At 42.3% G+C, this 10,601-nt stretch overlaps 1 protein-coding gene across 7 annotated transcripts in view; it reads left to right on the forward strand.

Annotated features, from left to right (window-relative positions):
• The window catches only part of tenm2 (teneurin transmembrane protein 2), a 233,838-nt gene that overhangs the window by 214,316 nt on the left and 8,921 nt on the right, over positions 1–10,601 (forward strand). For all 7 annotated transcript variants that reach the window (XM_024283212.2, XM_036213959.1, XM_036213958.1 and 4 more), the window contains 12 exons: positions 448–567; positions 1,463–1,724; positions 1,983–2,250; positions 3,335–3,478; positions 5,026–5,275; positions 5,626–5,646; positions 5,773–6,002; positions 7,006–7,160; positions 7,338–7,439; positions 7,773–7,946; positions 8,081–8,718; positions 8,951–9,126. In XM_024283212.2, coding sequence (XP_024138980.1) covers positions 448–567; positions 1,463–1,724; positions 1,983–2,250; positions 3,335–3,478; positions 5,026–5,275; positions 5,626–5,646; positions 5,773–6,002; positions 7,006–7,160; positions 7,338–7,439; positions 7,773–7,946; positions 8,081–8,718; positions 8,951–9,126 — 2,540 coding nt within the window. The remainder of the gene's footprint in view (positions 1–447; positions 568–1,462; positions 1,725–1,982; positions 2,251–3,334; positions 3,479–5,025; positions 5,276–5,625; positions 5,647–5,772; positions 6,003–7,005; positions 7,161–7,337; positions 7,440–7,772; positions 7,947–8,080; positions 8,719–8,950; positions 9,127–10,601) is intronic.

A 10,601-nucleotide genomic window follows, 5' to 3' on the forward strand; every position in this document is an offset into this window, starting at 1 on the left:
TTTCTTTACGGTTGAAACATTCAGAAGCCTAACTCATGGATGCAAGCATGGATGTCCATGGCACTGATTTTTTTATTTTATTTTTTATTTTTTGCAGATTTTAACAGCTTACATGATCCAAAGGAATTTAAACCTCTTTTATGTTTATGTACATCAGCTCCCCAGGATGTGGCCACTCAAAAGACACACAAAACCTACATGCATTTTCATCCACGCTGTCATGGCTCGTTGATGTGATTGACATGTACCCGTCTCTGTGATTGGGGGGAGGGGGCTGATTATCTCTAATTGTTGAGTGGTGGAAGACCAGAGGCGTAAATGAATGGGCAAATTGGATGATTGAAAGATGGGAAGATTAATCAGATCAGGTGATGGATGGATGGTTGGTTGGGGGGAGAGGGGGACGGACTTTCACGCCCTCACTTTGTCTTGTCTGTCCTCTTCCAGCTTGGCATCTCTAATCCGGGGTCAGGTGTTGACGACAGATGGAACCCCACTGGTGGGGGTGAACGTGTCTTTTGTCAACTATCCACACTACGGATACACGCTGACACGGCAGGATGGAATGTATGTACAATAGCTATCCAGCACTTCTTGCTGAAATCTGGAAAATACTTCATCACATACTGATTAGATTAGATTAGATAAAAATTAGATTAGATTACTGATCTGAATATCTTTGCAAAACACAAATAATAGGAGGCGACAAGATTTTAACCATAACAATAAATGATTTTAAGTATAGCTGTCATGTTGCCTAGAGTTTTTACTACAAAATAATTGTACAAAGACTGGTGGCCAGAAAAAAAAAAGTCTGCAGCAAATTATATTTAAAAATTGCATTGTTTTCTTTCACTTGAAAGTCACTTTCCAAACACTCCAAAATCATTTCATTTTTTACATCTCTCTCTTCTTTAGCAGAAAGTCAAGTTTCTGGGAAATTGTGCTTTGATTTGATTGTTTTGTCTTGTGTTCCCCCTCGTGTCTGTGTCCCTTGTCTTCTTTTTTGCAGCCTTTCTCTTCCAGAATTATTGGAACTTCTCATAACATTTAATAGACCTTGTGTTTCAGAGGCAGCTACAAGTTCTGAGGACTTCTGATCAAATTTTTATGTCTCTATCCAACAATGTTTTTTGTCTTTTTCTTTCAGCTTTTTTTTTTTTTTTCATTGTAGTTTCGACACTTACAGAGTTCTGGTCATTCCCTTTAATCCATGAAATATTCTCTGCTGATCATACATTTGTTAATTATTTGTAAAATGGTCAAACTTAATCAAAGCCTGGCCCTTAAAATACCTAAATCAAACATAATATTGCAACATTATTGTCAGATATTTTGTTAAATTCCTACACAAAAGAACACAATGTTAATAACAGACATTTTTAAGGTTGATTAACTTTTCATCCACCACAGAACTCCCATCTGTACTTCATCCCCATCCTCTTTTCAAAAACCTCTCCAGGTTTGACCTGATAGCAAACGGCGGTGCGTCACTGACTCTGCGGTTCGAGCGAGCCCCCTTCTTGAGCCAGGAGCGCACCGTGTGGCTGCCCTGGAGCCAGTTTTATGCTATGGACACTCTGGTGCTTAAGACAGAAGAGAACACGATCCCAGGCTGTGACCTGAGTGGCTTCGTCAGGCCTGACCCTGTTGTGATTGCATCACCTCTCTCCTCCTTCTTCAGCTCCAAGCCAGGAGAGAAACCCATCATACCGGAGACACAGGTGCAGTACCACTGACCTCTGGCAGCCGGCTAATCTTCCTGGTTCCCACTCCTCCCACCATCCTATACGCCTGTCTTTTATAGCTCTACCTCTATAGTTCCCCACATGTATCCCCTCTTTCTTATTTCTTTATTTCCTGTGTTGTTTTTTTTCCCATTTCTTGTCCTTCAGCCATCACTGGAAGCGTGACCCCCATTACCTCTTCTCTCTATAATCCCTCTAATCCCTCTCTCCTGTCACTCGTCTTTTGTCTTCCAGGTTCTGCATGAACAGATCGAGCTTCCTGGCACAAGTTTAAAGCTGAACTATCTAAGCTCCCGGACACAGGGTTACCGCTCCCTTCTCAAGGTGACCATGACTCCCGCTGTGGTGTCCATGGGCCTACTGAAGGTTCACCTGATGGTTGCGGTTGAGGGCCACCTCTTCCAGAAGTGGTTCCATGCTTCCCCCAATTTGGCCTTTACCTACATCTGGGATAAGACCGATGCATATGGACAAAGGGTCTACGGTCTTTCCGAAGCTGTTGGTGAGTACGACCCTTTTTTTTACACAGTAAAGAACACTTTACCACTAAGGGGGCACTAGCTGTGACAGAGGTGGAGGGCCTAATTAGAAAGCTTGAAGGAGAGATAATAACGAGGAACCCCAACTTGCAGCACATTTAAGTGCTTTTTTTTTAACATTTATTTTTCATCCAAGCTGCGTGCAGTTCAGTCAGCCAGCCATAGCTGTGGAGAAGGGTTATTAGCCATCAGGGTGAGTTAACAGTTAACTACTGGAGCAGCAAGCAGGAGTCCAGGGGAGCCTGAGAGCTATTACATTCTGCTGTCATAGTCGCTCACAGATCCTGTCAGCCAAACACTGCTGTCAAGCCACAGATGCAGCGGACATCTGGGGCTCCGCTGTGGGCATACTGTTCGAGATATTGCATTCTCTCAGTGATCCAAAGACCTCTCTGGAGAAACTGCTTTTTTTACATTTCTCAAAGAATATAGGTCAGGTTTGTTTTGCTAACAATAAAGATGCAGGTATACCATATTTTTGTTTGGAGGGAAGCTGGGAATGTGCTAGTAATAGCGCTCTCGCTGCGAAACAGGTGGGAAAGGATGTGTTAAAACACGACTGTTGAACAAGCAGGAATACTGCAGTTCTTATAGTACGCCGTACAAAACCCACAGCATCTTTGAGCAATGTTTTTCTGTATTTACTTGGTCTAAACTTATTTCCCTCTTGCATGCAGTACATTTATTCAAATCAGCCAAAACTCCGCCAGGACATGTGCATAATTGAGGCATAATGTTTCCATCAGCTGCTTTTTCACTGTGGAAACCAATGTGGCCTATAGTTTCTCAAGCCTACAGGGCAAGCTTTCCAATTAACAAGATTCCTAATCATTTTAGAAGCATGACAAAGTGTTAGTTAGGTGCGAGTGCAGGTTTGAGTAGAGGTGCTAACTAGCTTTTCTGAGTATCACACATTTTACCTCTGAAATGAACTCAAGCGAGTGGGCTACTAGGAAGATTTTGTGTGTGTGTGCGTGTATTTTAGCTCTGTTTCCATTGATTAACCAATCATTTTTTTTGCATTTTTCTTCCTTTTCCAAAATGCAGTTTCAGTTGGCTATGAGTATGAATCATGTGCAAGTCTGATCCTGTGGGAAAAAAGGACAGCCATTCTGCAAGGCTTTGAACTGGATCCCACCAATTTAGGCGGCTGGTCTCTTGACAAGCACCATATACTCAACACGCGCAGCGGTAGGTCGTTTTTACATTCGCTAACAAACAATGTTAGCCATCACCAATTGTCTGTAGTTGCTTGCAGTATATATTTAGCTGCTTCCTGGTGTGATGCAGGTTTTTAGCACTCTATATCTGACTAAATGTGCTATTATCTTGGGTGGGGGGTGGGGGGAATTCAGACCGCACTGTGTTTCCTGTCGCTCGCATGGGGGTTACCAAGTGCCAGTTTTTACCTGTCAGTGAAGATTTTCACAGGAAGAGCTTGTGTTGTCTCACCTTTTGTTTGACTCCATCGAGTAGAACAGTGCACCGACCAATCAGCAGTAGAAACCTAATAAAAGACGGTGCGTTGGAGTGTTCTAAAGGCAGTTCAGAATCTGCATTTGGAAGAATTTTTTATTATATCTCCCATTAAATTTTAACCACTTTTACTGATTTAAAATATAAGCTTAAAAGGCCTTTTTTTAGTCAGTTTTATTTTTCCTGATCAGGAAGAAGCAAACAATTATACTAGCGGTTTTAGTAGTTTACTAGATTTGTTAGATGGCGGTTAACATGTGTGTTTATAGGCTTGACAAAACTAAATTATGGGTGTTTACAGCTAAAAACTGCTCTATTTTGTGGCGCTTTTCAATTAGCGGTTTAGCCATTCTAAAGTTGGACACACATGGATTGAATTCCCTTACTTCTTAGCGTACTACATAAGGTGTTTTTCATTGTCCGAATCTAGGATTGTGTCCGAATTCGCTCACTACCTAGTGCACTAGATAGGCTATGCACCATTTTTAGGGGGGTTCAAGTCCACAGTTCTAAAATCATTCTGCAGTGGGCATTGATTCTCAGTAGATTGACAAATAAAGACCACAATGCATTTGAACAATTTAACATTTGAAAAAATGTATTTTATAACACAAGTTTTCATCATCATCAATATTCATAAGTAGTCTTCGTAAAATGCCTATATTCATTAGGTTTTTACTTTTCTCAAAGGGTGATATTGTATTAACCTTTTGTTTACCTTTTTTGAAATCATTTAAATCCAGACTTACTATTAACCAAGTTATTTGACAGAAAAAAGCCAAATCAGGCTTATATATATATATATATATATATATATATATATATATATATATATATATTACATACTAATTATATAGGGAAAGAAACTAAAGTCGGCCTATTGCTGTATCATTCTAAATCAATTTTCACTTAAAGTGTGCAATTTTGATTTAGAAAATCTAAGGTCTGGCTCAAATTCACTTTAAAGCAATTAGTTGTATTTTTCTTTAAGGACGAAAGGGGTTTTCTGGTAACTTGATGCAAAAAAATATTTTTTTATGAATGAAACTTCCACCTTTTTAGACTTTTAAGCACACATTTTTTTAAAACCTGTTTTTATAGCCAAGCAAAAATGAATTTTAAAATTTCAATTTGCAAAAATGAATTACTAATTGAATTTAAATGTTATTAAATCTTCATGAATTTCTGTTAAATTATTTTAAAAATGTAATAGTGTTACTTCTATTTCTTCACTTTGGTCTTCTTTTTGTTCCCATGTCCAGGTATCCTTCACAAAGGCAGTGGGGAGAACATCTTTGTGACCGAGCAGCCCCCAGTTGTCACCAGCATCATGGGAAATGGTCGCAGACGCAGTATTTCATGCCCGAGCTGTAATGGTCTCGCTGATGGGAACAAACTGCTGGCACCGGTTGCCTTAGCAATGGGCACTGATGGCAGCCTTTATGTTGGGGACCTAAACTTTGTACGTCGGGTTTACCCTTCTATGAACACAACTGGAATTCTGGAGCTAAGGTAAAGACCCATGAAATGGATTTTATAGAAAACATTTAAAGGTTTATTGCTGTTGGAAGTACTAATAGGGATGCTGCTTAGATTAGGTGAAATGGGCACCAAAGGAAAAGAGGTTGACATCATGTTTTGTATCTACTCGTTAGAAAGGTGAAGCAAGAACCAGGGGATGACGGAACTTAAATAACAAAACAAACTGTATTAGATATAATTTCTCCAGTGTTTTTACACATTTGCATTTTGCTGTTTACACCATAGCCCATTCAGCGATGCTCCCTGTTGGTTCCTCTCCACAGACTGTGTGAATTAACATTTGTTTTGTTGTGCTTTTATCCTCCATCTCTCTCTCAAAGGAACAAAGATTTCAGGCACAGGTGAGATCCTTAGAAATAAAAATCAATATCTACTAGCTTATAGCAACAACTATATTAAACACTGACATTGAAATGCTGCATTTAAAGCTGGAGTTACAAGGGTTTTTTTGTATTTGATGTCAACAGCAATAATCCAACACATAAGTACTTCATGGCGGTGGATCCTGTGTCTGGGGCGCTGTTCATCTCGGACACCAACTCCAGACGAATTTACCGTGTTCGCTCATTAACCGGAGGCCGGCTGCTGTCAGACAACGCCGACGTGGTGGCGGGGACGGGGGAGCAGTGCCTGCCCTTTGATGAGCGCTGTGGTGATGGTGGAAAAGCCACTGAAGCCACACTTATGAGCCCCAAAGGTGAGCCTCAAAAGAAAAAGAATCCGTAATGTTTTATTCTTTTAATTAAACTCTCCGATATTTAAATGAAAAAGCCGAATCAAAAGCCAAATCTATTCAACTTAGACTACAGTATGCTGTTGACAGTGCTTTCAGCTCTCATCTTTGTTCATAATATACCCCTGCTGTAACCCATTTAAAGCAGGACAGCATAAGAAGGAGGTTATAAACCGGGTTAATGTTAAACTTATAATGGAATCATCTTTTGTGGATGGTGGGATCTTAGAACACAGTGACACCAAACTGTCAAGAATGTCACGCTGTCACATTTTTTTGTCAGTGACACGATTGTGTGTACAAGAAGAACTGCAGATGCTGGTATTTAACAGTAAGTGTGTGTGTGCACACGCTTTTTGAATGAGGAAGTGTCTTACCTGACACAAAGTCAGACAGCAAACATCAAATTTCTCCGCTTTTTTTCCTTTTCTTTAGGTTTTTTTTCTTCTTCTTTTTACCCATCATTCTCATTTGTTCTGGGGCTTTTGCTGCCTCCTCTGTCTGCTGTTTTGAATCTCAGAGCATCCAGAAGTTATTTTCGGGGCACTGCTGCCTTGAACTGCTGCCTGTTAGACTGAGAAGACTGACACCGACCCGCTGGTACACTGTAGACAAAAAGAAAGGTAGAGACAAATGAAAAGCGGGATGCTGGGGTCACAGAAACTGCAGTGAGGGGAGAACCACGGCAGAAAGAAAAGTTCAAAAGACCCCCTTTTTTGAAACACTCTCCTTGCAGCCTGCAGTTGCCCTCTGAATGACACAGAGCTGAGCTTCTCGATGATTCACCCGAAAACTTCTCAACAGCTCAATGCCCACTCCATAACCGAGCTCCCTCCTGTTCAATAAAGCACTGAGGAGTCCAACTGGCATGGCTGCCATCCGCTTTCAGTTTGATTGACCTAAAATATCTATGTGTCGCCTGGACTGTCTGAGTCGTTGCTCACGGTGCTCATCTCTGCCCTGACAGGCATCGCAGTGGATAAAAATGGGCTGATGTATTTTGTGGATGCCACCATGATCCGCAAGGTGGACCAGAATGGGATCATCTCTACACTGCTGGGAGCCAACGATCTGACCGCAGTGCGTCCGCTGAGCTGTGACACCAGCATGGATGTCAGCCAGGTAGGAGAGGAGACAAAAGAAAGTTGATGATTGGATGGATGATTACATTGAGCAACTGAGTGCTGAGATACGATGGCTGTGTGGACACGAGCCAGACAGTGCCTGAGCACACTGCTGACCACAGGAATCCTTACAAAAACCAGCTCTGTTCATGTACTTTGTCTTACTGCCCTTCAGGTGCGGCTCGAGTGGCCCACAGACTTAGCCGTGAATCCTATGGACAACTCCCTATACGTCCTAGAGAACAATGTCATCTTACGCATCACTGAGAACCACCAGGTCTGTATCACATTGCTGGATCACCACCGCAAACCCCTAGGGGTGGATGTTCACCGTGGACTTTTGACAAGATTTCAACCCAATTAGGCTTTCATGAGCCAATTTAGAACTAAAAGTTCCATTTCAAAGACTTTTCCAAGTTTTACAGTGGGAATAAAGTAACTGATTAATTAGTCCTGCGAATACTCAAGTTGCCAGACTCTTAACTTCATTACAGAAAGTTTTGTCTGTTGTTTCAGTTGTAAACCACTTCTAAACTCCTCATGGCAATGCTAGCGTTTCTTCATCCCTGATGTATAATTATGTGTTTTTGGGTTTTTTTTTTCCCCAAAGGTGAGCATTATTGCAGGCCGGCCCATGCATTGTCAAGTGCCAGGCATTGACTACAGCCTCAGTAAGCTTGCCATTCATGCAGCCCTGGAGAGTGCCACAGCCATCGCTTTGTCCAACACTGGCATACTCTACATCGCAGAGACAGATGAGAAAAAAATCAACAGAGTTAGACAGGTAAGTGCTGGAGAAATGTTGAAGATATATATCTATTTTTGCAATTTTTATTAAATGTTTTTGGCCTGTATTTCAGGCACTTAAAGATGCCCTTTTGTAATTAACTTTTCTTGTTTTTTGTGCTTTTTACTCAGGTGAGCACCAACGGTGAGATCTCCCTCTTGGCTGGCGTTGCCTCTGACTGTGATTGCAAGAACGACGTCAACTGCAACTGCTTCTACGGCGATGATGGATACGCCCCCGACGCTGGTTTGAACTCTCCCACCTCCTTGGCCGTCTCCCCCGACGGGACGCTCTTCATTGCAGATCTCAACAACATCCGAATCCGAGCCGTGCGTGCCAATCGGCCCGGCCCTGCCGTTTCTAGCGTGGGCTTTGCGGGGTCTGCCCAGTATGAGGTCGCATCGCCAAGGGAGCAAGAGCTGTACGTCTTTAACGGGGAGGGGCTTCACATCCAAACAGTGAGCCTCGTGACCGGGGAGCCACTTTTTAACTTCACTTATGGCCCCGATGGCGAGCTGGCCATGCTGGTGGATAACTGTAACAATACAGTGAAAGTGAGGAGGGACGGTATCGGCCAAGGAGGAGGAGCTGGACTGCTTAGGCTGGTGCTACTTCCAGAGAATCAAGTGGTGACACTTGGACTGGACCCTAATGGAGGGCTGCGTAGTGTATCAGCGATGGGCCAGGAGGTGGCTCTAATGGGCTACAGTGGGAATACGGGGCTCCTGGCCACCAAAGCTGATGAGACCGGGTGGACCACATTTTATCAGTAAGTATGGAGTGCAGAGATTGTTATAAAATATGTAAACTTAACCAGTGCTGTGAGGACTGTCTTAAACAAAAAAAAGTGTTGCAGGCTCTGTTTTTTGCATAAATCCAATCTCTTTGTACTTAAATGGTGTTCTACTGCCCCCCAGTGGCATTATATACCCCCAATCACCATCTGGAACCTTTTGAAGTTCTTCTCCTCCAGTATTATGATATTGTCTCCCATCTTCCAGGTACGACAGCGAGGGTCGACTGACAAACATGACATACCCGACCGGCATGGTGACAAGTCTCCATCGAGAGATCGAACGCTCCATAAACATCGACATTGAGAGTTCAAGCAGGGACGACGACGTGACCGTTGTCACAAACCTTTCCTCCGTTGAAGCCTCATACACAGTGGTGCAAGGTAAGAGCGCACTCAGCATCCACAGGGCAAAAAAAAAAAAGTGGAAAGTGATCCGCTCATGAATTTTTTAAGTGCCTGTAAAATGGCAGAGTGTTGGAAGGGGGTGAACGCTGAGGTCTTTTCATCAGCAAAGAGCAGCAGAAAACTACAATTTCATATCATACGAATTATGTCATCTCAGAATGTTATAGTGGGTCTGTTTGTAACGCATTAATATAAAAGTGCTTACACAAAGATTCCTACTGTTATCTGCAGGCAGATTAGTTTCCGTTCCTACCTCGGCTCAGGTATTTCTCAGTCCACCTAATGGAATAAGATTGTCGACATATAGCTGCTAATCCCAGCTGGGATCATCCAGCTTTTGCATGTCATCTCAGCAAAATTTATTAATTCATGTTGAGTGAATCCTTCTTATCCCCCTAGCTTCCTCTATACACACACTCACACAAATTCAGCTCTCAACCAGTTCCCATGATCCCTTTGCTTATTTGTTCTACATAAAAAAGAAAAAAAAAAGAACAAGACAGTTTCTTATCCTGTGGCCGCTATGAGTAGAGTGGCACCGGTATGTATGCATACTGACGTTTAACAGTTTCGAGGCCTGCGAGAAAGTTGTAGATTTATCTGGCGATCCAGCTGCGCTGCAGTATTAGAAGAGTTGTTCGCAGAGCTGTAAGTCATTTAAGGTTTCCTCTGCACTGTGTGGGTTTCAGCTCAGCTCTCTGCTGACATACTCACTTAACCATCTTCCTCTCTTTCCGCTCTTCCTCGCTCCCTTCATTAACTCCTGTGCAGTGAATTCTCCGTGGCCCTCAGGCTCTCATTTCACCCTCTCTCTGTCTTTCCCTCAACCTCGCCTCTGTTTTATTATGAGGCTGTTCAGACAGAGTGAGCTAAGAAGATTTATCTAAAGGCTGTTGCTGCCGAATCAATGAAAAAAAAAGCTCCCCGTGTCTGGTTGAAGCATTGTTAAAATGTGCGGAGATTTAGTACAAATTTGCCTTATGAACTAGTGTCCTTTATGGCAGCCTTTCAAAATAAAATAAAACTTATCATCTGTGCACCTTTTGTAATGAAACGCTCTCAACTCTGCTTCGTCAGGGAGCATCTAACCTCCAATTATATCACTTTCTTTGTAATCAAGACGCTGTTTTCAGACATCAGAGAGAAATTAGCCTCAGCGTTTAAGCATGCGCTTATCAGCTGCCATTCTCATGTGAGTCGCATTAAATTTCAGAGATAAAGAGATTGACGGGTGACGTCTGCTGAGCACGGCTATTGTCGTCCCGACTGCTTTTGATTTCGTTTGAAATAATCAGGAGTCAAATCTGATTCGTGGATTGGATCTCGGTCTTTACTGAGCCTGACATGTCTCAGATCTTTTATTTTAGTAAGATGCCACAATAGAGCAGCTGTTCAGTCTTATCTTCTGACTGTTTTTTGCTTAATATGGATTTATGTGTCTATAAAACCCA

This window comes from Oryzias melastigma, linkage group LG10 (assembly GCF_002922805.2).
Source record: "Oryzias melastigma strain HK-1 linkage group LG10, ASM292280v2, whole genome shotgun sequence".
Taxonomy (NCBI): Eukaryota; Metazoa; Chordata; class Actinopteri; order Beloniformes; family Adrianichthyidae; genus Oryzias; species Oryzias melastigma.